This window comes from Lonchura striata, chromosome 16 (genome assembly GCF_046129695.1).
Source record: "Lonchura striata isolate bLonStr1 chromosome 16, bLonStr1.mat, whole genome shotgun sequence".
NCBI classification, from domain to species: domain Eukaryota; kingdom Metazoa; phylum Chordata; class Aves; order Passeriformes; family Estrildidae; genus Lonchura; species Lonchura striata.
Window position 1 is genome coordinate 15,545,328 of NC_134618.1, and position 25,517 is coordinate 15,570,844.

Genomic DNA, 25,517 nt, shown 5'->3' on the forward strand with positions numbered 1-25,517 from the left:
CGCCGAAATGGGGCGGGACGCGGGGCTGGGGGGGCTGCGAGGGGCTGCGGCTGCCCGGGGGTACCACAGCCCCCCGGCCGCTGCACCGGGACGGAGCACCGGCGTGCTGGGGGATGCTGCTGCTGCTGGGAGGTGTTGGGGAGGGGTATTCAAGGGGTTCACTGCGGGGAGAGCACTTTATTGGGGTGCATTGGGGCAAGGGTGCACTAGTGAGAGTGCATTGAAGGGGTGCACTAGGGAGAGGGTGCATTAAAGGGGTTCACTGAGGAGGGGGACCATTATTGGGGTGCATTAAAGGGGTTTATTGGGGGACAGTGCAGTAAGAGGGTACATTGGGGGGTGCACTGGGGAGAGGATGCATTAAAGGGGTTCACATTAGGGGGCATTGAATGGGGGATGCCCTGGCAGCGGGGTGTCTGTGGGGTGCAGGGACAAACACCAGCAGCTCCACAACCGCGTGGAGGGTTTGCCCGCACCCCGGGCGACCCCTCGGGTCCCTCTGCACTGCTGAGGGGGGTCTGTCTGTATTCCATGCCCCCAGTTCCTCTCATTCCCAGCTCCTCAGGCAGGATGCCCTTTCCTGGTCTGTCCCACACACCCCGGCTCCCCCCCGCCGCAGCCTCCCCTTTTCTCTCCTCCCTTAATAATCAAATTCTCCGGAGCACTTTGCGGTGTGGCAGCCAGCCAGAAAGGGTTTCTTTAAACTCCACCAGCTCACAATTAAACAAATCCGGGGCTGACGCTACTCGATAGGCGCTTATTCCCCTCCCTGAGAGCTGCCGGGGGATCCAGGGGGGTCCAATCGCTTCGTTCCCAGCTCCGGTACCACCTCACCATATGGGGCTGCACCCCTGGGAGTGGGACGAGGGCTGGGAGAGGGTTTGTGCCGGGGCTTTGGGGTGGGAACGGGGTGTCCGCGGTGCCAGCAGCGCTCTGATGGCGGAGCATCCCCCTGCGAGAGCACGCTGCTATTTTTAGTCGCCGAGTCCTTGTTGATGGTGCAGCAGCGAAGGCGAGGGAGCAGCCGGAGGAGCAGCAGGGCTGGATCGGCCCCCGCGGGATGAGCAGCAGCTGGGAGGCAAGGCCAGCGTGCAGGGAAACAGGGGATCCTCTTGCCCCACGGGGCTCTGGTGTTGGGGGTCGTGGGTGCTTTCCGAGGGTCCCTGCCATGGGATGTCCTGGGCTGCCTTCAGAGGGTTCCAGATCCAACCATGTCATGTTCCTGCCAATCAGGAGGAAAGGAAAAAGGAAAGGAAAGGAAAGGAAAGGAAAGGAAAGGAAAGGAAAGGAAAGGAAAGGAAAGGAAAGGAAAGGAAAGGAAAGGAAAGGAAAGGAAAGGAAAGGAAAGGAAAGGAAAGGAAAGGAAAGGAAAGGAAAGGAAAGGAAAGGAAAGGAAAGGAAAGGAAAGGAAAGGAAAGGAAAGGAAAGGAAAGGAAAGGAAAGGAAAGGAAAGGAAAAGGGAAAGGGAAAGGGAAAGGGAAAGGGAAAGGAGGAAGGAAGGAAGGAAGGAAGGAAGGAAGGAAGGAAGGAAGGAAGGAAGGAAGGAAGATAACACGAAATCCAGCCATGCAGCACAAATCCTCCTGAGCAGCAGGCGGACTGGCCTGGCAGTGCCACTTTGCCCCGACTCGGCTCCTGGCATCGGCCCGTGCCATGCATCAGCCCCCGGCACCATGGCAGCATGACCCCGTGCACCATCATGGCCCCGGGTCATCCCTGGTCCATCAGGGAGGTGCATCAGGTCCTTGTGTGTCCCCCATGAGTGACACAGGGGCTGTGCTGGGCTGTGCATGCTCCCTTGGGACCAAGGGGACGGGATGCTCTGGCTGTAGCCAGCAGTGAGCACTGCTCCTCGTGTTCCAGGGACAGGGTTGTGCCAGTGCTGATCACTCTGGTGGCCCCAAGTCCCTGCCCTCTCCCTTCCCTTCACACCATCCATGAGCCCTGGGCACAGCACAGCTTTGCCAAGGGCAGGTGTCCAGCCTCAGCCATGCACCGACAGCCCCGTATCGATTCCCATCTCAGAGGCAGTGGCTGGAAACTTCTTCAGGGTCAGGAGAGCACATCCAGCAGGGACGTGGCAGGGACAGTGAGTGGGCAGGGCCCCTGGGGCCAGCCGCAGCCACCTCCCTCTCCGGGGGAAGGCTGCAACCTCCCTGCTGTCGACAGCTTGATTTGATGCCATTAAAGCGTTTGCTCGGAAACAGCCTGCATCAGGCACAACATCTGGCACGGCCCTTCCCCGGCAACGCCGTGGCAGATCCGAGAGCCTCCGGCGCTGCCAGCGGCTCCGGGTGCTGCTGGTGACGAGCGTCCCCTCCCAGGGACAGCCCGGTGCCCGGGTGGCCCACAGGGACACAGGACCGTGGCTCTGGGCTTGTGGGATTTCAGCTGGAACACTCCTTTTCCCTCTGTGCATCCCCACCTCTGTGTGCCGGTGACTGATTCTTCCCCCCGCACCATGCGCTTTTGCTCATCCCGACATTGTCCCAGCTGTTTGGAAAATTAACAATTAATTAATAATAATAATTAATTAATCGCGATAATTAATAATAAAGGAGAAAGGGGAGAAAAGCTCCCCCTAAAGCTTCAGCCCAGGGTCTTATCAAGCCCGATTTAATTTTTCAAACCCACTCCCACACAGCATGAAGGGCTCTTTGCTCCCATTAATTCTCCCACCACAGCCCAGGGCTGCCCCACAGCCTGGCTTTGATTTTCCTGCCTTTGTTCCAGCAGCACTGGCACAGGATACCATGCTGTGGTAGGGGCTTTTGAGCCAGCTTTCCAGATTTTTGGACCCATCATTTCCCTGGAATTTAGGCTTTAGCTGCATCCAGTTTCCCACAAAGCCTGCAAGATGCACCTGCAATATGTGGCAGTGACATGGAAAACATCCCAGAAAGGGATGGGGAACAGGGAGGGATGAGGTGCTGGGCTGGTGTGGGTGGCACTGAGCCTGGTTGCAGTGGTGCCTGAAGACACTGTGTGATTGGTGCATGCCTGAGCAGCTGGTGTTTGTGGAAACAGAATTAAATAAAGCCCCATGTGCATGTAGACCCCAAAAAGGTGCTGAGGTGTTACTGGTGGGTGCTGCAAGGTAAAGGGCTGAGCTGGGACCTGTCAAACCAGCAGTGTGGTTTATGTGGCTGTGGCAGAACTGCCAGCAAAGGGACCGTGTGGTGTTTGACATGTTGTGGCAGTGGCATGCGGGTGATGGAGGGACATGTGGGGACACACATGAATCCATGTCCCAGCTCAAGGCTGCCTGGCACCACAGGGAAGTGTGCCAGGAGCTGAGGTCAGACAGATACTGCCAGCACCCTGTGGCCTCCTCTCGTTACACTCATTGCCCTGATGGAGGCTCAGGGGACAGCACTGGTGTCACCACTGTGTCACTGCCAAGGGAGCAGCACTGGGGATGTCCCTGGATAGCCACAGACCCTAACCCAGGCTGACAAATGTCTTATCTCATCCAGGCTTGTGTGCACCCCAGTACCTTCAACCCACTGGTACTGAGGACAGGCAGGATGCACCCCCTGCCACCAAGCTCTTCATTAGCCCCCACAAGCCACTTGACTGCCTTAAGAGATCAAACCAGTGACCCAGGTGTGTCCCTGCTCCCAGAGCAAGCGGGCTGAGGAAATGGGGAGCTTTAGTGACGACGGTGGCGAGGCGCTCGGTAATGACGGCTGCTGGCGGGAGCAGACAGCTTCCAGATGGCATCGCGCCGGGGCAGGGGGATCGCTGGGGCCGGGGGGGCTGTGGAGGCAGCAGCCGGCAGAGACGGGCAGAGCCAGCAAGTTGAAATGACTTTTTTTTTGCAGCAGAGCCTGCGGTTCTGGCCCTCCGCGCTGCTGCTTCCAGTAATTAGCCCAATAATTAAAAAGAATGGCGATAAGAGGGGTATGCAGAGGCGCTCGCAGGATCTCGGCATCCCTGGGGAGGTGTGTGAGAAGGGCGGGAGTGATTTGTGCGTGTGAGGGGTGGTGGATGTGTGAAACACAAAGCAGAGGGACCCCAGGATGGTGTGGGGGGTCACTGCACTGCGTGATCAGGCAGGGAGGGGTGGGCAGCAGGAATGGGCAGCTTCAGCAGCAGGGACAGGAGGGTGGCTGAGCCCACTGAAGATGGGGAGGAGACAACTAGACCCCAGCACCCTCCTGCCCATGGGCACCGTGCTGCCACGCAGGGAGAGGGGATAGAGGAGGATGCAGGACGCTGCAAGGTGGGGGTGCAGCGCCCAGACAGCGTGAGGCACAGCAGCACAGCACGATGCAGAGTGATGCGAGGTGACACAGAGCCAGCTGCTGCCATCCAGGGTGGCACAGTGCACACGGATAGGATGCAGGGCAGTGGGATGCCACACAGGGCAATGAGATGCAGGGCAATGCAAGCCAATGCAATGCAGGGCAGCACGATGCAGGGAGATGAAATGCAAGGTGATATGGTGCAGGGTGATGTGAGGTGAGGCAGGAGGAGGCGATGCAGGACAATGCAGTTCAGGGCGATGCAATGCAAGGCAACACAATGCAGGGAGTCAAAATGGAAAGTGATGTGATGCAGGATGAGGCAAAGCAATGTGATGTAGGGTGATGCAAATCAGGGTGATGAAATGCAGGGCAATTCTGGGTGATGCAGTTCGGGGTGATGCAAGGCAACAAGATGCAGGGAGGTGAAACATGAGGTGAGGCGTTGGAGAGCAGCGCAAGGCCATGCAGGCAATTCAATGCACCACGGGGTGATACCAGACAATGCAGGGCAATGAGAGGTGATGCAGCATCACATGCCGTGCTCCAGGGCAGCCCTGAGACGATGCCCAGCGGGGCAGTGCCCAGCAGCTGAGGTGAGGCGAGGCGAGGCAGTGATGTCCCCATGGTGCAGGTGACACCGGCCCTCTCGGACCCTGGGCCACCGCGGTGGCGACGCTTCATTTGAATTCTCGCCTCTCTCTCTTCGCAGATAACGAGCCCGCGCCATGCAGTCCTTTCGAGAAAGGTGTGGTTTCCATGGCAACCAGCAGAGCTACCAGCCGACTTCACAAGATACATCACGCCTGGAGAATTACAGGCATCAAAGTCAGGCAGGGCCGAACTGCGAGCGGCAGAGGCTGGTGGCGAAGGAGTACTACAGTCAGCAGCAGCTGCCGTACGCGGGCTATGAGAACAGCGCCGTGGAGAAATACCACCGGGGAAACAAGCAATTAGCGGGGCAGCAGCTGCAGGGCAGGCCGGCCTTTTCCAATTACACTGTGCAGGAGAACAGCCCTTATCCGGCCCGCTATTCCGGGGACGAGAGCCTGCAGGCGTGGGGTGGCCAGCCACAGGCACTGCCCGGCGGCGTGGCCAAGTATGAGGACAACCTGATGAAGAAGACAGTGGCGTTGGCGGGTGGGCGGCCGTACCATGAGCCGGCGGCCACCTCGCTGCCCTTCCGGACTCACTTCCAGCAGCAGCCGCAGCAGCAGCAGCAGCAGCAACAGCAGCAGCAGCAGCAGCCGCCCGCGCTCCCCTACCCCAAGCTGCAGCGGCAGAAACTGCCCAACGATGTCTCCTCACCCATGCCCTTCTCACAGAGCCCTCACTTCGGGCAGCACTCCCAGTCCTTCCCTGCCTCCTCCACCTACTCCTCGGTGCCGGGGGGCAGCCAGCCGGCACACTCCTACAAGAGCTGCACGGCGCCCTCGGGGCAGCCGCCGCTGGAGCGGCCCCTGGGTAGCGCTGCCAGCCTGGCCCCTGGCCCCCGTGTGCCCAACCTGCACGGCTACCAACCCAACCGCATTGGCTACGAGCAGCCCCCACAGCCGCCGCCGCAGCCCCCGCAGCCGCCACCACCACAGCCCCCACAGCCACCGCAGCCCCCGCAGCCCCCACAGCCCATGCAGGGGCGGCATCACGCCTCAGAGACCCTCCACTACCAAAACCTGGCCAAGTACCAACATTACAACCAGCCAGGCCAGACCTACTGCCAGGGCGATGCGCCGCCCGTCCGGACGCCGGAGCAGTACTACCAGACCTTCAGCCCCAGCGCCAGCCACTCGCCGGCTCGCTCCGTCGGCAGGTCCCCGTCCTACAGCTCCACTCCCTCCCCTCTGATGCCCAACCTGGAGAACTTCCAATACAGCCAGCAGCCCCTGAGTGCTGGTGCCTTCCCGGCCGGCATTGCTGACCACAGCCATTTCATGCCGCTGCTGAACCCTTCTCCCACTGACGGGACGAGCCCCGACACTCAATCTGGGAACTGCAAAAACTTGCAGAAGGAGAAGCTGCCCGAAAACCTGCTGTCAGATCTGAGCCTGCAGAGCCTGACAGCACTCACCTCCCAGGTGGAGAACATCTCCAACACTGTCCAGCAGCTGCTGCTCTCCAAAGCGGCTGTGCCCCAGAAAAAGGGCATCAAGACCCCAGCAAGGACCCCTGAGCAGCTCAAGGGGCAGCACTGCAGTCCTGAGAGCAGCACCTACTCGGCAGAGCAGGTGGGGACCCCCCTGTCCGACCCGCTGAGCACCCCCCAGTCTGTCCATGCTGAAACACAGGACGCTGACTATCTCAGTGGGTCAGAGGACCAGCTGGAGAGGAGTTTCCTGTACTGCAACCAGAACCGCAGCCCTGCACGAGTCAACAGCAACTCCAAGGCAAAGCCTGAGTCAGTGTCCACCTGCTCTGTGACCTCCCCAGACGACATGTCCACCAAATCAGATGACTCTTTCCAGAGCATCCACGCCACCCTGCCCCTGGAGACCTTCACCAAGTATGTGAGCAATGAACGGGACTGCCCTCGACTGCTCCTCAGCGCCCTGTCCCAGGAGGAGCTGGCTTCTGAGATCATCGTCCTGCAGGATGCCATCAGTGAGAAGGCAGACAAAGCCTGGGCCAACTTGCCCATGCTGGGCAAGGAGACCACCAAGTCCCCCTTCCAGATGGAGAACCACCGGCCCAGCCTGGACTCCATGGTGAAAGGTGCCTGGCCCAGCCAGGGTGACTCCAGCACGCTCACCGAGCCCCTCAAGCTGGACAAAGCTTCAGGGGCCAGCACAGGGAAGGACTTTAGTGAGGAGGTGTACGAGGGTCCTCAGGTGGAGTTTCCAACCACCGAAAGCAAGGATGTGCTGAAGGACGCTGCCCCACTGGCCTTCAACTCCAAGCCCAGCATCCCAGCAGCGACTTCAAGTGCGGGAGCCACCAGCTACAGCTGCTACTCAAATACCACCGCCAACTCGGTGGCGTCTGAGAATGCCATGGAGCATTTTGAGTGGCCGGAGGAGAGCCTGGGTGAGGCCTGCCTGCGGTGGAAGGATCTCCAGGCCACCGACCTCCCCAAGGGCTTGTTTCCCAGCAAATTGGTGAGCTCCTGCAAGGAGAAAAAAAACGCCTGCGGCTTGGACCTGTGCGATGGAGAGCAGCCAGCCAAGAGTGAGCCGGTCCAGGACTTTGGCCAGCAGGTGATGGAGGAGGAGGAGGAGACACTGACCTATGATGAAGCAACAAAGGCAGACAGCGAAAGGTGGCTGCAGGACACCCGGCACTGCTGCTCAGCTGGGGACTTTAGTGAGATCCCCATCATCTCCTCGCCGGATCTGAAGGAGTCAGACCTGGAGGCAGAGGAGTACTCCTCACTCTGTGAGCTGGCTGGCTCGGAGCAGAAGTCAGTGACATACGATGCCTCACCACCAAAGCCCCCAGAGATGCCAGCTGTGCTGTCCTCCAGCGAGGTGCCTGTATCTGCCGAGGAGACGGTCAGCACAGTGGAGAAGGAGAGCTCAGCTTCCACCCCACGCCTCTCTGGCCAGTCTGTTATCCTGCTGGGCCCTGCTGTGGGCACGGAGACCAAGGTGAAAAGCTGGTTCAAATCCTCCCTGCCCCATATCCAGCCTGAGGAGGAGAATGGCGGAGGGGAGACATCCCACCTGGAGGCGGCCGATGCTGAATCCACCTCATCGGTCATGGTGAAGCAGCAACTCACGCCTGAAAATGTGCTGAGGAAGATGGAGCCTGTGTCACGGGGCAAGAGCCTCCGCAACAAGAGGGTCCACTGCCGGCTGCCAGAGGGGGATGGCCCCGGCAGCACCGTGCTGAGTCCGTTCGATGAGCTGTCAGCAGCCAGCCTGGGGCCAGATGGACAGACAGAGGCACCGAGCAAGAGCGCCCAGAGCCAAACACCCCGGTTTCCAGCCGAGGGGCTGCCAGCACGCATGTGCACCCGCTCCTTCACCGCCCTGGCCGAGCCCCGTGCCCCTGCCCCGCTGGAGGGACTGAAGGCCCCCACGCACCAGGAGAAGCTGGGGAAGAAACCCGGCTGTGGCGTGAAGCAGCGAGTGGCTTTCAAAACCAGGAAGCGCAACAGCCGGCCGGCCCCCAGGGTGGTCCAAAACGCCAGCGATGCCACCCTCCTGGTGCCCGGCTTGGTGGTGGCGGAGGAGGTGGCAGGGCCGACACCGCTGGAGGGGGACGCGGTGGAAGCCGGGGAGAGGGACCAGCGGTCGATGATCCTGCGCTCCCGCACAAAGACACAGGAGGTTTTCTACACCAAGCGGCAGAGGGGCAAGCGGGCAGCTGATGTCCGGCTGAAGAACTGCAAGGCGCCCAAGAAGCTCATATCCAACAACCACCTCCCACCTGCTTTCAAGCTGCCAGCACCAGGCAGCCCCCACAAGGAGGGCAAGGTGGGTGCCCGGATGAAGCTGCCCAAAGCAGGGCCGGGCGTGGGGGGCAAGATGTCAGAGCGGCCGCTGCACTCACTGAAAAGGAAGTCCACCTTCATCTCCCCCATCCCCACCAAGAAGAGGAACCTGGTCCTGCGGAGCAACAGCGGTGGCGTGAAGGAGGAGAAGCCAGAGGGTCCCCCCAGCCTCTTCAAGAAGATGCCGGTGGCCAAGAAGGTGAAAGCCAAGCTGCCCACCAAGAGCTCTGGCGAAGCCATCCTGAAGCCCCCGCTGCCAAAGGAGGCCCCTGATGTCTGCATCAAGATCACCTCCCGGGCGGCCTTCCAGGAGGCCACCAAGACCAAAGTGCTGCCTCCCCGCAAGGGCCGCGGCCTCAAGCTGGAAGCCATCGTCCAGAAGATCACCTCCCCCAACCTGAAGAAGTTCACCTGCAAACCAGCAGCCACAGCAGTGGCAGCCACAGTAGCTGCCTATGGCTCCTCCCTGAGCCCGGCTGGGGCGGAGCGGGTGGTGAAGCACAGTGGGCTGGCTGTGGCAGTGGGCGAAGCGAGGCTGCCCAGGCTGGGGGCAGCACAGAAGGTGCCCACAATGCCGGTGGCTGAGCCGCTCTGCCGGAACCCCAATGGCCGAGCGCCAAAGGGGAAGCCGGGTGGTGGGAAGAAGCTGCCCCATGACGGCTGCCAGGGGGAGGCTTGTGGGTCAACGCCAGGAACCCAGTCCAGCCCCAACATGGTAGCCAAAAACATGGGGCTCCTGCCCAAGAAGAGGAACCGCAAGGGCAAAGCAGCAGCGCTGGGCATGGCCAAGGCACCCCTGAGCCCCGCACTGGCACCACCGCTGCCCCGGGAGCGCGTTGCCGGCCCGGGTGGCGCGGAGGAGGCGCCTCGGGAGAAGAAACCAAAGACTGAGGAGAAGGAGGCGGGGAGCAGCGACGGCCCTGCCGAGGGGCGCTCCGCCGCCGGGCCGGCGCGGGGCCCGAAGCCGCGGGCCAACCACTCCAACTACAACGGCTACTCCAAGCGGCAGCGGAAGCGCCTGGGCCACGGCAAGGCCAAGGCGGTGCCGGCGCGCTGCAAGAGCCGCGGGAAGCGGCGGCGGCAGCCCCAGCAGGCCCCGCTGCTGCACCCCGCCGAGCCCGAGATCCGCCTCAAGTACATCTCCTGCAAGCGGCTGCGGGCGGACAGCCGCGCCCCGCCCTTCGCTCCCTACGTCCGCGTGGAGCGGCGCGGAGACTTCACCACCGCCTGCACCGTGGTCAACTCGCCCGGCGACGAGGCGCGGCTGCAGCGGGGACCGGCCGGGCCGGCGCCGCGGCCGCGGGCGGCGCTGCCCGCCTCCTCCACCATGCACATGGGGCCGGTGGTGTCGAAGGCGCTGAGCGCCGCGTGCCTCGTCTGCTGCCTCTGCCGCAACCCCGCCAACTACAAGGACCTGGGGGACCTGTGCGGGCCCTACTACCCCGAGGACTGCCTGCCCAAGAAGAAATCCCGGCTGAAGGAGAAGGCGCGGGCGGAGGGGCCGGGCGAGGACTCGGCCGTGCCCGAGCGGGCGCCCCGCGGGCCCGAGGGCGGCTGCGGGAAGGCGGCGCGGCCGGAGGCGGCGGCCGAGGCGGCCAAGCAGAGCTCGCTGCGCTCCAGCCCGCGGGGCATGTTCCGTCGGCTGCAGAGCTGCTACTGCTGTGACGAGAGGACAGAGGGCGAGGAGGCGGCCGAAAAGCCCCGGCGGCACGAATGTCACAAGGGCGAGTCCCCGCCGCAGGAGCCGGCGGGCGACACGCAGGAGCACTGGCTGCACGAGGCCTGTGCCGTATGGACCGCTGGGGTTTTCCTGGTGGCGGGGAAGCTCTATGGGCTGCAGGAGGCTGTCAAGGCGGCTGCCGACCTGGTAAGAGCTCGGCCGCACGCCCGAGGCGGCATCTTCCGCTGGCCTCCTTCAGCCAACGTCGTTCCCGTGTCTGCGCCTCCGGTCGGGATGAAAATGAGTAGTTCTGCCCGGGAGAGGTGCTCAGCACCGTGAGCCCTGCTGGGGCCCTGCGAGATTCGTGCTGCTGCGTCTCTGATAGCTCCTGAACTCTCCCTTTTAGAGAAATAACCTACGGTTTATGTCTTAGGAAGGCGACTGGGCCCCCCTGGGATTGTCACATCCCCTGGCCCAGTCCTGTGTTGCGCGGGGTGGCTCAGAGCAGGACAGATGCTGCAGGGTGGGAGATGGAAAGGGGCACGACACGGCCTGATGCCACCGTGATGGGCAGCGGGGGAAAGGGAAGTGCAGGGAGGGGATGACCCTGCCCTGCTCCTCTCCCGCAGTGGCTGGAGTAAGGCCACATCGTGTGAGCAAAACGGGGAGGTTGCTGAAGGGGATGAGAGTTGTGGCTGGTCCATTCCTGGAAGCGTTCATGGCTGGATGGGGCTTGGAGCAACCTGTTCTAGAGGAAAGTATTCCTGGCTGTGGGAGGGGGCTGGAATGAGTCTTTTTCAGGTCCTTCCACACCATTCTGGGATTCTGTGACATGGATTTTTAATGCTGGGGAGAAGAAGGGGACAGCCTCCCATCAGAGGCCGTGCAGGGGGTTTCCAGCAAGTCCCCCAGTGTCAGGTTTGAGGGCTGGCTGTATTCCCAAGCCTGTGTGCTCATTTCGTGGCTGTCTGGAGGCAGCCATCCTCACCACAGAGGCGGGTGCTCCCATTCCTGTAGCACCCACTGGGGACGGGGCAGGTAGGGCACAACCCAGGTCATGTCCCTTGACCTCCTGCCTCATGGAGTATGGCTGTGGGCTCAGTGTCATCCAAGGGAGTGGTATGGCAGGTAGAAACCTCGTGCATGGCTGCAGACAACCGAGTGACAGGCATGGTGTGGTTCACAGTGCGCTGGCACGGGAGGAAGAATGTTGGCTGAAAGAGGCAAGGAGGGGCTGGAGAGGATCAGGGACACCCGTGTTGCCCTCGCTGCTGGGGCCGTCGTGGTTCTCTTCTCCTGTGCTGGGCTTTGACAGGGTCTCTCTGTCTCTCCACATCTCTCCTTGCCTGCTCCGAATTCCCGGGTGCGTGTACAGAAGTGCTCGAGCTGCCAGCAAGCAGGAGCCACCGTGGGCTGCTGCCAGAAGGGGTGTCCCCACACCTACCACTACGCGTGTGCCATCGACACAGGTGAGCCCGGCCACAGGGATGCGACACGGGGTCCTGGGCACTCTGTGACACAGCTCAGTGAGGGGCCCGTTGCTCCAGGGTCTGGGGTTTGTGGCTCGCTGTCTTGCCAGGGTGGTGATGCCCACTGTGCTGGCAGCACTGGCAGGTGTCACAAGCTTGTGTGGCCTCAGCTGAGCCCTTCACACAAACGCTGTGGCTGGTGGGTGGCCGTGGACCGCGGGGACACTGCATTCCCCTGCTCAGGAGCAGCTGCCTCACAGTGCAGGCTGTCCCCTGACACATCCTTGTCCTCTCCTCACAGGCTGCTTATTAACTGAGGAGAGCTTCTCTCTGAGATGTCCCAAACATAAGGTAAGCCAGGGCCCCCTCTGCACCCCTCAATGCTCTGCAGCTCCCTGTGGCAGGAACTCCTGCCTTCAGACCCCAAATTCCTGGGGACACCCGCCCTGGATGCTCAGTTCAGTGTGGGCACCACATCCTTGGGGATATCGGGTGGGCCAGCCACTGGGTCTGGGGCACCCCAGACGGATCTGAGGGGTCCTATCCCCTTCCCTGAGCACCGACGAGGTGGTGAACGATGGTTGAACCCCTTCTCAAAGCGCTGCGTCCCGGGTGGATGCCCGGTTATCGGCGGGGAGGGGGCGATGAGGACAACCCAGGGGATTCTCCGGCGGGATTCCCGGGCTGACAGCTCCGTTCTCCCCGCAGAGGCAGCCGGTGTAGCGCCCGCGGGCAGCCGCCCCGCCGCCAGCGAGGGACCGCAGAGGAGGCAGCGCCGGGAGCAGAGCGGGGCCGGGCCGGGGACCCCCGAGCCCGCTCCGGCGGGCGGAGCCAGCGCCGGGCTTTCCCTCCCGCCGGGTCCCGGTAAAACCCGGTCTGGAAACGCGTGGGACGGATCGGGATCTCCCACCCGCGATGGCTGCACAGGGGGGCGGGGGGTGTCCGTGTTCAAGGGGGGGTCCCGGCGATGTTGTCTTACTGTGGGGCCGCCGGACCCTCCGTGGGTCCCGGCTCTCAATATCACACTGATCTGATCTGAGATGTTGCCTTCAGCAAACCTCATGGTGTCTGTATATAGTTCAGCGAAGATGATTAAAAAAAATACATTAAAAAAAAAAAAAAAGAGAAAAATGAGGAAAAAAAAAAAAAAAAGGCAAACAACGGCCTGCTGTTTGAAACACCACTCTGCTTTTTCCGTTTTGTTCTTCCATCTCCTGTTTGCCCCCACCCACACCCAGGGTACTGGGGCGCTAAGGGTACTCGGTCAGACTGGTGGGCATCCACCAGGCTGCCCCAGCCCCTCTCCCAAATCCCAAACCCTGACTCATTGCACCCCCCACCCTTCCACTCCATGTGGCGCTGGCACTGCTGGGCTGGGGACACCTGGTCCTGCTGTCCAGGACCCCCCAAAACTGCCTGTGCTTGGCTTCACCAGCACCCCTTCTGTGGCTCCTCTTGTGGGGGCTTTGCTCCCTGTGCTTGTGCTGAACCCCACAGCTCTGCGTGCTGAACTGGAGGAGGAGGAGGAGGCGTTTGTTTCCTCCCTCCATATGGGCCTGGCTCACCCCTCACTGCCCTGGGTTTGCTCAGCTCCCTCGGCTTTTGCTTCCTGGCCACCTCAGTGGAGCTGGGGGACTGCCCACCACTTTGCTGACCCCTGCCCACATCCCCAGGCTCCACAGCCTCCCTTTGTGTCACCCACACCCCGACACAGGTAGCAACCAGCCCAGGGTGAACCAACTCCAAATCTCATCCTAAAAACAGCCACTGGCTGTCCCCCAACCTCTGCAGCATCCTGCAGAGGGGGGCACACTGCTGCTCCCATCCATGTCCTCCACAGAGCCAGCGCCCCATGTCCCCACCGCCTCTTGTGTCCCCTCCATCCCACCCACCCCAAGGTTTGCTGGCCACACAATGTCTGTTGTTTCAGCAGCTGCCTCGGACACAGGAGTGAAAAACAAAAAGAGGAGGTGAGAAAAAAAATTTTTAAAAAGGTAGAAATAATAATAATAATAATAAAAAAATTAATTTAAAGAAGAAAAAAAAAATCTCCCGTGTCCTTGGCAGTGTTGCCTGAAATCTGGCTATTTTTAGTGACATCTTGTACATATGACTGTAAAATGGTAAACCGTGTGTATTATATATTGCCTCATTATATAGTGTATATATATGTATACATATACATATATATAATATATATGAAGACTGTAAATGTTAAGACTAGTGTTCTTATTAGTATATTGCTTCACACTGAAGATTGTGTGTAACAAGCTGTTTCTAAAAGATGTTTATTTTCCTTAAGAGTAAAAAAACAGGTCATTGCATTCAGAGCGTCAATAAAGATACAACGATTGTTTTGGAAGTACGTGGCGCCCTGCTCATGGCCTCTCTTTATCCTTGGGGGGCTGCTGGGGTCCCCCCCGGGATGTGACAGCACCCGTGGGACACCACGGGGTAAAGAGGGGGTGTTTGGGGTCCCTCAGCACCCAGTGTCCCCATCCCTGCCACCCCTGTCCCCACAGGGCAAGGCGTCCACAGCTGTGGGGGGCCCCTTGTCCCCCACTTTTGGTGTCGGTCCCCCTCCAATCCAGCACACACCAGTATAAATAATCAGCTTTAATTGTCTGTACAAAACTGTCCGACTATGAAAATACCGTTTAAAAAGGGAAAAGGGGAGTGGGGGGAGGCGAGGGGAGGGGGTCTATGTACAAGAGGGGGTGAAGCAAGGACACGGGGGTACCCGCCAGCCCCCCAGGAGCCCCGTGCCACCCTGCCACCCCTTCTCCCAAAGCGTGTCCGTGCTCCGGGGTGGTGGCAGCTCTGAACGGGGGGGGATCAGTGCTGGGGAGGAGAGAACAGCGTAGGGTGGGGGTCCCCCCTTGCCTTCCACGGGCATGGCTGGGCAGGGGGCACTTCCCGGTGCCATGGGGCCGCACCTCCAGAGGCAAACCCCAAACACGAGGGGTCCTGCAGCAGTGGGACCCACGGGGGGCCAGGATGGACCCCCAGTGTGTGTACGGGTGACAGCGGGGGCTGTGGGTGACACCGGGGCGGGGATGGGTGGCACCGGGTGGGACGAGTGACACCGGGGGGGTCGGGTGGCACTGGTGGGGGCGGGTGGTACCGGGGGTGGCAGGTGGCACCGGGGAGGGGCCGGTGGCACCGGGGAGGGGCCGGTGGCACTGGTGGGGGCGGGTGGCACCGGAGAGTGGCCGGTGACACGGGGGGGGGCCGGTGGCACCGGAGAGTGGCCGGTGACATGGGGGGGGGGCCGGTGACACGGGGGGGGGGCCGGTGACACGGGGAGGGGCCGGTGACACGGGGGGGGGCCGGTGACACGGGGGGGGGGCCGGTGGCACCGGGGGTCGCTGCCGCGCCTGCCGGTGCCCTGCAATACTGCGACAGCGCCACTAGAGGGCCCCACGGCCGTGCCCCACGCGGGCCGGGGACACGGACACGGCCGTGGGGGGGGGACCCCACCCCGGGTACCCCACCCCGGGTACCCCACCCGTGTCTGCCCCACGCTGGCACCCCCACCCCGCACCCATCAGGCATCACCCGACCCCTCCCCACCCACCCCCTCCACCCCCAAAAGCGCTGCCTAACATCACCCTGTGGGGAAACTGAGGCACGGCCACCCCGCATCCCGCACCCACGGGGGTGGCAGGGGGGCTGGCGGCCCCTTCCCCACCTATCCCGACGTGACGGTGGTGCCGCTGCCCAGCTTGATGATCATCTGCTGGCAGTCGTGCAGCGTCCGGCGGTCGCCCAGCTTGTCCAGCGTGCGGGCGGCCTCGGCCAGCATGCCCACGTGCTGGCCCGGGCCCGCCAGGAAGCTGGGTGGGAGGTAGCAGCAGGCCAGCAGCAGCGCCTCGGCCTGTTCCCGCGGGCTGGGGTGGCTTTCTGGCTCGCCAGCTGCAGGGGACAGAGCCAAGGTCAGCACCGAGGGCACCCGTGGAAGTCATGACTAAATCTCAGTGATCCGCACAAGGATGGGGTTATTTGCTCACTCTGGAGCTGGTGCCACCAGCAGTGGAGGGGCTGGGAACTCACTGTCCCAGCTCTTGGGGTGATGCAGGTGGGAACCCTACCCAGTGACCCGCCGTCTGTGGTGCTGGAGTGCTGCAGGTGGGAAAGGGGTGTCCCACCCTATGTCTCACCCCGTATCCATCACCCACGGTTGGTGGGGTGCTGTGGGTGCAGAATGGGGTTTCCCACTCTGTGTCTCACCACCCAACACTTGTGAGGGCTGCTGTAGTGTTGGGCAGGGTGCCCCACCCCATTTCCCATCCTCCAAGGTGAAGACAAAGGTATCCCACCCCATGTCCCACCACCCAACGTGCTGGGGTATTGTGGGTGCACAGCGATGTGTCCCATCCCTATCCCACCACATATCCCACACCCAAAGCTGCTGAGGTGCTGCAGGTGAGGAGTGAGGTGTCCCACCCCGTGTCCCACCCCGTGTCCCACCCCGTGCCCACCTGTTTTGCTGCCCTGCACCCCTCTCCTGCGCAGGCTGCGGTCCAGCAGCTGGTGGGTGCGTGTGGGACTGGCCCGGGCCATCAGCCTGGCAGTGGCTTCGTGCAGGAACACCTGGATTGGAGGGGGGGGACAGTGAGCACAGCCAGGTGCAGGGCACCAGGGGACCCGGCAGGTGACAGTCTGGGGGGCTCACCCGGCGCATGGCGGGGCGCAGGGTCTGTGCCAGGCGCCGCAGGCTGCTGAGGTCCTGCTGGAAGCCGCGGAGCTCCAGGGCGGAGGCCTGGTAGAGGCAGCTGCGCTGCTGGCTCGCCCCCATCTGCTGCTGCCACAGGTTGGTGCGGGTGACCAGCAGCAGGTCGCAGAGCAGGAGCTGGACCGCCTGCAGGGACAAGGGGATGGGGGTGAGCAGGGGGTGGGACAGAGGACAGGGGTGCCGAGGGGGTCGCTGCGGGCAGGTGCTGCTGCGCGGGACCCCCGCCGGGCTGCACGGCAGGGGCATTGCACTCCCAGTCTGACACATGCAATGCAACTACAATGCACCCCCGCGAGGGTCGGGGGCACCTCCCGCCAGGGCTGGGGGCTCGCGGCCACCTCGTCCCTCCCCAGCCCAGCTCACCTTGTCGATGGTGCCCTTGGGGGGGCTGCCCAGCTCCAGGCTCTCCCGCAGGCAGCTGCTGGCCTTCTCACAGTGGCCCAGGGTGGCCTGGCTCCCGTCCTGTTTGCTCAGCAAGGCACGGACAGCTCGGAAAGAGTGCAGGGCAGCACGGGGAAGGGGCTTCCTGCAAGGTGGAGGGGACATGGTCACTGCAGACCCCTCGCTGTGCACGGCTGCACCCCTCCTGAATAAACACCAGATGCTCCAAGTGTGTTCAGTGAGGTTGTGCCAGTGCAAAGTGCATGAGAGGCAGGCAATGAGGTGCCACCCTTGTCCCCAGTGTCCCCAGCACTCACTCAGAGCTCTGCAGTGCCCGGGGCATGGTCTCCACCAGCGGGTAGAGGCGCTCAGCCCCCTCCTCATCTCCCTGCAGCCAGTGGATAACGATGCCAATGAAGGACGCCCACCACTTGGACACGGGGTCAGTGCCTGCGGGGTAGGAGGGACACAGGAGCAGGGTGTTTCCACTCCCATGGCCCCCCACATGAAGTGACCCCAGTGGGGAACAGGCCAGCCTCACCTGTGACAGCCGCCAAGCCGGAGGTGATGGAGGGTGTGGGGCCAGGTGTGCCACTGACATCCGAGCAGCCGTTGAGCAGCTGGAGGTACTCGAGGGCGTCGGAGAACCGGCTGTGCAAAGGGGCTGTCAGGGGGCTGGCCCCACGGCAGGCAGGGGGAGAAGTGCCCACCCCAGCACTCACCCCTCTCCCTGGGCAGTGGGACGGCCGGGCTCAGGCATGGCCACGCAGCACAGCGCCTTCTCCAGGAGGTGCTCACGGAAGAGCTGGGTCACCTGTGCCAGCGGGTCCACTGGGGCACAGAGATGGGGTCAGCAGGTACACCACACCCCCAAATCTGGGGTGCAGGGTTCAGGAGCTTGTGGTCACCTGGGTTGCCGGCGGAGCTGTAGATGGTTTCCCTGGGGACACCCTTGACCGCCCAGTCCCCGTCAACAAAGAAGCGATGGCCCAAGGGGTGGCAGAGCCACTGCATGGCGGGGGGCACGGCCCCGCCGTGGGACAGGGCCACGCGCCGAGCGCTGCAGAGGAAGGGGCGCTGCGGGGAGAGCAGGGTGTCAGGAAGGACCTGACACACAGTGCCAGGGGACACAGGGGACACCACACTCACCGCCAGGAAGTGGAAGCAGCGGTGCAGGCTGGCCTTGATCCGCAGGGCAGCCGCCACGTAGATCTCGGCCAGCGCTGCCACGGAGATGGCGTCACCGGCGCACTCAGCCAGGTTGACAGCGCTCAGTGCCAGGTTGATGGCTAGCAGATGTCCCCCAGCCTGCTTCCCTATGAGAATGGGGACGGGAGGCTCAGGCATGGGGTTGGGGGCCGTGGGGACGCGCAGGGCACAGGGGTGCCGTCCCTCAGCCCCCATGGCGCGGGGCCGTACCGGCGAGGTGGAGCTGGTGCAGGCGGTGATAAGCCATGGCAGCGTCGCGGGCGCTCTGGCGGACGTGGGCAGGGGGCGGGGGGTCCGGGCGCAGCCCCCCGGCGCGAGCAGCCAGCCAGCGGCCCACCCAGAGGCGCTGGAGCAGGTGGCGCAGCAGCGTCCAGAGCAGGCTGCAGGCCAGGTCCCCGTGCGACGCCGGCAGCGGCCGCCCCAGCGCCCCGAGCGCCGTCCGCAGGTGCTGGGCCCCCTGCGCGAAGTCTCCCTGCGGCACGGAGACACGGGTGGGTGTGGGCAGGACGAGGGCACGGGGCAGGTGGGGCAGGGCACGCGGCACACGGCGGGACGTACCCGGTCGAGGTCGAGGTCGGCCTGCCGGCGGTGCCGCCAGAAGAGGATGGAGGGCTCGGAGTGGGGGCGAGTGACGGGCTCCCCGCAGACGAAGAGCCGCACCACCGCACCCAGCACCAGCGCCACGTTCAGTGCCCAGAAGGCCAGTGTGGGCCACAGCCACTGCGTCCACCCCCACGGGTCCTCTGTGCAGGGATGGGGGTCAGCAACACCCCACCAATGCTGCCCTGTGCCCGCCCCAGGGTCTCCGTCCAGTGGCCTTCATCCCATGTCCACTGAAGAGCCTCCACCCAATCGTGTCCACCCAACAGATTCCACCCCAATGGTCTCTGCCTCACACACACAGCAGGATATCCATTCTGGTGGCCTTCACCCTGTGCCCACCCCAGCGGCATCCACCCGATGGCCTCTGCCCCATGGCTACCCCAATCATCTCCCATCTCAGACTTATCCCAGCCCTCCCTCCTGATGGCCTTCACCCCATGTCTACCATGATCACCACCACTCTGATGCCCTCCATCCCAACAGTCTTCACCTCATGCTGACCCCAACAGCCTCGAGCCAGGTAGCTCGTACCATACACCCACCCCAACATCCTACCCCTTGATGTTCTTCACGCCAACAGCCTCTAGCCCTGCCCACCTGACAGCCTCCATCCCACACCCATCCCAACAATCTCCAAGTCTCCATTCCTGTATCTCCCACCCCACACCAGAACTTACCCAAAGTGCCAGACTCAGCCATGATGCTCCTGCTGGGACCAGCGGTGTCCTGGCTCCCCAAGGGGGCTGGGGAGCCAGAACCCCGGAGGAGGGAGGCCAGGGGGTTGAAGGAGAGGCAGAGGAAGACGAAGGTGCAGAGGGCCATGCGGGAGCGGTCCAGCATTCCCTGGCTGCTGGGCGAGGGCGGCGGGTTCTCCTGCTTCACCTGCACAGGCAGAGCTGCTGTGAGTCTGGGACACGGGCATGGACATGGGGTGGTGGGCACAGGCATGGGATATAGGGCATGGGATATAGGGCATGGGATATAGGGCATGGGATATAGGGCATGGCATCCAGAGCATGGGGTACATGGCATGGAATATAGGATGTGGTGATGGGGGACGGGCATGGGATACAGGCAATGGGATGTAGGGCATGGGTACAGGGCATGGTGATGAGACACAGGTTGGAGTACAGGAGCACGGATTTTAGGGTACAGGCATGGGGCACAGGGCACATTTTAGAGTAGAACAAAACTGCCTCCATGCCCACCCCCAAATCTTGTGAGGATAAGCCTCAAAGAACAAGACCAGGGCTCTCAGCTCTGTCCCCATCTGGTACACTTTGCCTTGGCACCTCCTACATGAAGCAGCAGAACCCCGGCCCCACTCAGGGCAAGGAGATCCCCCCAGCCCACCCTCACCTTGCCATGGGCACAGAGGGGGCTGTCGGGCTCCGAGTCACTGCTGCTGTTGCTGCTGCCACCGCTGAGCGAGAGCGGGCTGCTGTGGGACGGCGAGCCCACGTCTGAGGGCGGCGGTGTCAGCATCTCCATCACCTCCGCCTTCACCACCTCCATGGGGGCCTCTGCCTTGGTGCTCCGGCTGCAGTGGGTGCCCAGCTCCTTCACAGGCTCTGCAGGAAGCAGAGTAAGCTGATGGCTGCTTGGGGGCATGGAGCCGAGCCCCCCACCCCATGAACTGCCCTTCCACTCACGGTTCTTCTGCATGGCCATCTTCAGGGCGAGGTTCTCCTGCTTCAGCTTCTGGTTGCTCTGCTGCAGGAAGCGGATGTACTCGATGGCCTTCCTCAGGATCGCAGACTTGTTGAGCTGCCAGTGGGCAGGGACAGTTCAGCCCAAATTACAGACAAAGCCCCCCCACCATTGCCAGACCTTACCCCACCAACCCCTGCTCCCACCTTGGCCTCGGTGCCCACCACCAGGTCCTTGAGCTCCACGATCTTGTCGTTGATGGAGGAGCGGTAGCGCTTCTCGATGGCGTTGTGGGCCGTGCGCTTCTCGCCCCGGCTCTGCACCAGCGCCGGCTTCCCGCTGGGCGCCAGCCGGTTGATGGGCAGCTTCTCCGCGTCCACCACCAGCGGCACCGTGGCCAGGATGGTCCCTCCGCTCACCAGCGCCTGGGGGGTGCAGGGTGGGGTCAGTGAGGGTCCTGAAGCACCTCCCCACCTCGCAGCTCCCAGCGGTGGCACCTACCGGCACCTGGAGCGGGGTGGCAGAGCCGCTGGCACTGGTGGCCAGGGAGGCGATGGTGGAAGTCTTGGCGCTGCTGGCGTCCGTCTTGACGGCCGTCAGCAGCAGGGAGTCAGCCTTGATGAAATGGGGCTGCAGGAGAACCTGAGGGGCAGCGGGGGTCAGCGGGGCCGTGGGGGTCAGCGGGACCCCCGCCCCTGGCCCTGGGCTTACCGGCACTGACTGGATCTGCGGCGACACAGACTGGGTGGTGGGGGCGGCGGGCGCCAGGAGCTGCTGGGGTGCCACATTCTGCACGGGGCCAGGCAGTGTCACGGGCTGGCTGGGTGGTGGGGTGGGCAGAGGGCTTGGCAGGCTCTGCCCCGCACTCCCAGGCTGCACAGCTGGGCATGGAGCAGAGGACAGCGTTAAGAGAGCCCCTGGCACCAGCCCACCCCACACAGCCCCATCCTGCAGGGACACATCCCCCCTCCAGCAAGACCTTCACCCTGGGAGCCCCGATCCCACTCTGCACCCCCAAATCCTCACCAGAGAAGCTGTGCTGGTTCTGGTAGCCCACCAAGGGCTGGGGAGCGAACGGGCTGGGGGATGCAGGGACAAAGCTGGGGGCCAGCATGACGCCGGGCTGGGGCTGGCTGATGGGCACCACGGATTGCTCCTCCTTGACACCCAGGGACGGTGCTGGCAGGAGCGGGGCCGGGGGCGGCGGGGTGAAGGTGGCCATCCCGGGGGGCCCCGTGAAGGCGCTGCCGGTGGGGGCGGCGGGGGGCGGCTTGCTGGGACCCAGGAAGGTGTTGAGGGTGCCCGGCGTGGAGGGAAGCCCCGGGGGCACGGCGCTGTCCGGGGCGTTGAACGGTGAGTCGAACAAGCCCGAGAAGTCATTGTCCGGCGTGTTGATCAGCTGCAGCATGTCTGTAAAACACACCCCCGTGCCATCAGCTGCAGCTCCCACCTCCCAAGGTGGGCCTGGGCTGGTCCAGTCCTGCCCTCCCCGCAGTGTAGCATTTAGGGGGCAGATCCCCATAATCCAGAGGCAAAATTCCCTGGGAGTGCATGAATCTGCTGTACCCTGTTCCTCTCAGCCTCCTATCCATGCTGACATTGGGGAAACTGAGGCACTGCCTTCAAAACGGGGCTTTCAGGGCTTGACCAACAGCAGTCAGCGTTTTCCAGCCTGCTCTGAGAGTGGCAGGGCACATCTCAGCATGTCTTTGATATTGAGGGGGGCTTGTGCCAGATCATTCATTTATTCTGTCCTGGGAACCCCGAGAATCCCCAAATCAGCCCCTCTATAAAGGGGAGGGGGTGCTCAGACTGGGACAGCGGGGTGGCACCCCGGGATGTGCCAGACCCCAGTGCCAGGTGTGTTTGATCACAACAGCCCTCAGGAGCAAGCACAGGGCTAAAACAGCCTGAGCGGGGTTTGTCCCACTCAGTGGCACCTGGGCTGCCCCCCAGACACATCGGGGTCTCTGTGTCCTCCACCGAGGCGTCCTGGGATGCTCCCACCATGCAGGGATGTCCCAGGCGCATCCCACCGGGGGCACACAGACCCCAGGGTACCCCACACTCCGGTACCCCCAGGCTCACCCCCCCTGCACGCACAAACCCCGGGATACCCCCAGGGCACCCACCACGCACACACCCCCGGGATGTCCCCGCCGAGCCACACAGCCCCCGGACACCGCCCTCCCCGTGGGGTGCAGACTCCGAGAGGCACCACGGCGGTGGACGAGGAGGAGGAGGAGGAGGAGGAGGAGGAGGAGGAGGAGGTGGAGGCGGCTGCCGAGGCGGGGGTACCTTCAAAAGTGCACTCCATGGAGGTGGAAGTGGAGGGCTCTCCAGGAGGAGGTTGCAGCCCCCGCTGAGCCCCGTGCCCGGCAGCGAAGAGGCGCCGGGATATTTTAAAGCCATGTTCTCGCCTCCTCCCCGGCGCCCTCCCCGCGCTAGGGCTGGAGCGCGGCCGGCGATGGGGTGATGCGACTCCGCCAATCGCGGCCGGCCGGCCCCGGACAGCCCCCGGCGCCCAAGGTGAGCCCGGCACCGGGTTACCGGCGGGCACCGGCCCCGAGCCGCCCGCGGTTACTCGGGGTCACGCTCCGCGAACCCCCCTGCCCGCGCCCCCCCAGCCCGGTGCGACCCCCGCGCTCACCGCCCGGGAGTCACCCCGGGTCCGCACAGCACCGCTACACCCCAAAAACACCCGGCCAGCCCCCGGCTTGCTGCCCTGCGCAGGTGGGTGTCCTTCCGGGGGGCTCCCAGCCCCCTCCTTCCACTCAAGAGACCCCTCCTCCCCTCAAGGCTCCCTCGTCTAGGGTTGCAGAGAGGGGGTGCTCCCTCCTGTCCCCCCTCCCATTTCCTCCTGCCCAGCCTGGGGTGGGCACGGCTGTCCCACCCTCCTGGCATCTTCCAGATGTTTCTATCCTGTGTTTCTATCCTGTGGCACCCGCTGCCACCCACGCCATCAGCAGGACGAGGGGCACCCACCAGTGCCACCTCCACCCCCACCGTGGGAACCTGTGGGGCAGACCCACTCGTCTGTGGGTCCTGGCAGGTTCTAGCAGGCTCAGGGCGCCCACATCCGTGGGCACACATCCCACATCACCCTAGGGTTGGTCCAGGGATGAGGGACAAGCCGTGGCCAAAAAGAGACCGGTGGCAAACCCACTTTGGGGAACTGTGGGGTACGAGGTGGCCCGGCTGGCTGTGATACAAAGGAGCATGGCAAAACCCCACAGTGGGAAAACCTCATCCCATACGGCACCACTCAGCCCTGGCACCGCTCCTGCTTCCCTGCCCACGCCAAAACGTCGCCAAGAAAAGCAGGTGGCACCTGGATCTGCTTTGATCCACCCCAACAGCCACTGGGATGAACCAGCAGACCTGGGATGCCATCTCCACCCCAGATCTCGGAGGAGAGACCACCACGGACCAGCCAGTGGGGCAGGTGTTGGAAGTCCCGTGCCACCTTTCCGCGCGTCCCGCCGGCTGTGCTGGATGCCACCGACAGAGCTGGTGGGGCACGTGGCGAGGCGGGAGCGGGGCTTGCCGAGAGCTGGGATCCCCAATTTTTTGAGATCTTCAATTTTTTGGGATCCCAAATTTTTTGCTAAAGCCTTGGAAACACTGAACTCGGCACACGTGGTGCTGTGACGGTGGGAAGTGGGTCCCCTTGAGGAACGTGTCCCTTTGGGACGTGGGTTCCCTGCGGGAGCGGGTTCCCTCGGATCATGCCCGTCTCAAAGCGGCGGGGCGGTGGGTGTTGGCGGTGCCAGCCCCGGGGCTGGGGCAGAGCCGCCCCATCTCACCACACGCCGGTGGGATGGGTTGGGAGAGCCCAGGCGTCCTGGAGGGAACGACCGAGAGTAACCCCGCCGGTGGCGTCACGGGCGAGGCGGGGCCACCCGCGACACGATGCTGTGACCGGGAACGGGGGGGGATCGTCGGGGTTGTCCCGGGAGCGGCACCTCCAGCACGGGGGTCCCGGTGTCCCCTGTTCCCCCATCCCGAGCCCCCCGCCATGGACCAGCCCCCGGTAACGGAGCCAGAGCGGTTCTGCACCGACTCCGCGCTCCAGCAGCTCGGTGTCACCCCTCCCCACGCCGGGCCCGGCACCGAGCCCGGTCCGCAGGCCATGCATCGAGTCCGGGTTATACACCGATCCCGCTGGACCGGCCAAATGCCGGTACCAAGTTCCCGGACCGTGCACCGAGCCTGGACCCCCCGGGCACGGCCCTGCACCGAGCGCGCCCGCCCATTCACCGAGCCGCGGTTATACCCCCAGCCCGGTACCGGCCACGCACCGAGCCCCGGTCATGCCTCCAGCCCGGTCCTGACCTTGCACCGAGCCTGGTTACACCCCCAGCCCGGTCCCGGTTGTGCCCCAAGCCCCGGTCGTACCCCCAGCCATGTCCCGGCCATGCTCCAGGAGCCGGTACCGCACCGTGCCCGGCCCCGGCCGTGCACCGAGCCCGGCTTTCCCCCAGCCCGGTCCCGGCCGTGCCACTGCCCGGTCCCGGTCATGCACCGAGCCCCAGGACTGCACCGGGCCCGGAGCCCGCCGTGCAGCGAGCCCGGTTACAGCCCCAGCCCGGTCCCGGTCCTGCCCCAAGCCCCGGCCACGCCGGGCCCCGTCCCCGCCGGTCCGCACCGTCGATGTCGCTGAGCAAGGCCGTGTCGATGTCGTTGGCCCCGGAGAGGCCGAGGGACGGTGCCAGCCCCTCCAGGGCCGTGTCGTCGAAGGCGAGAGCGCTCATCCCGGTGGCTCCGGTGGCTCGGGCGGCTCTAGGGGTGGCGGGGCCGCCCGCCCGCCATGGCCGCGCTGGCCCGGGCTCAGGCACCACGGGGACGAGCCGCCAAGTTGCTCCCGCGAACCGTGCCCGGAGCTGCCACCGGGCGGGAGGGCGGGGGGTGGGTGGAGGCGGGGCCGCCGCCGCGTCCCGCCCCGCGCCGCCTCTCCGCGCCGCCCGCCGCACCGGGACCCCCGGCGGCACCGAGCGGGGACCCCCGGGACACCGGGCGGGGACCCCCGGCGGCACCGAGCGGGGACCCCCGGGGACACCGGGCGGGGACCCCCGGCGGCACCGAGCGGGGACCCCCGGGACACCGGGCGGGGACCCCGCGGCACCGGGCTGGG

General features: G+C 63.9%; 2 protein-coding genes across 3 annotated transcripts in view; one reads left to right on the forward strand and one right to left on the reverse strand.

The window, feature by feature from the left end:
* The window catches only part of RAI1 (retinoic acid induced 1), a 72,402-nt gene extending 59,831 nt beyond the window's left edge, over nucleotides 1–12,571 (forward strand). The window contains exons 3-6 of one of the 2 annotated variants that reach the window (XM_077786897.1): nucleotides 4,960–10,543; nucleotides 11,712–11,805; nucleotides 12,107–12,156; nucleotides 12,514–12,571. In XM_077786897.1, coding sequence (XP_077643023.1) covers nucleotides 4,976–10,543; nucleotides 11,712–11,805; nucleotides 12,107–12,156; nucleotides 12,514–12,528 — 5,727 coding nt within the window. In that variant the 5' untranslated portion in view covers nucleotides 4,960–4,975 and the 3' untranslated portion in view covers nucleotides 12,529–12,571. Of the gene's footprint in view, nucleotides 1–4,959; nucleotides 10,544–11,711; nucleotides 11,806–12,106; nucleotides 12,442–12,513 lie in introns of those variants that run through there. The other variant, XM_077786896.1, reaches the window with a different exon arrangement.
* A 2,925-nt stretch (nucleotides 12,572–15,496) lies between these two features.
* On the reverse strand, nucleotides 15,497–25,274 carry SREBF1 (sterol regulatory element binding transcription factor 1). Its single transcript, XM_021549992.2, has 19 exons — nucleotides 25,032–25,274; nucleotides 21,410–21,793; nucleotides 21,095–21,264; nucleotides 20,885–21,025; nucleotides 20,590–20,808; nucleotides 20,386–20,500; nucleotides 20,093–20,304; nucleotides 19,411–19,615; nucleotides 18,689–18,873; nucleotides 18,341–18,602; nucleotides 18,071–18,237; nucleotides 17,830–17,998; nucleotides 17,644–17,752; nucleotides 17,463–17,572; nucleotides 17,239–17,371; nucleotides 16,904–17,066; nucleotides 16,481–16,666; nucleotides 16,287–16,398; nucleotides 15,497–15,720 (listed from the first exon to the last, which is right to left on the reverse strand). The coding sequence occupies exons 1-19, from the start codon at nucleotides 25,135–25,137 to the stop codon at nucleotides 15,497–15,499; spliced, it is 3,372 nt and encodes a 1,123-aa protein (XP_021405667.2). The 5' UTR covers nucleotides 25,138–25,274.
* Nucleotides 25,275–25,517: the final 243 nt, after the last annotated feature.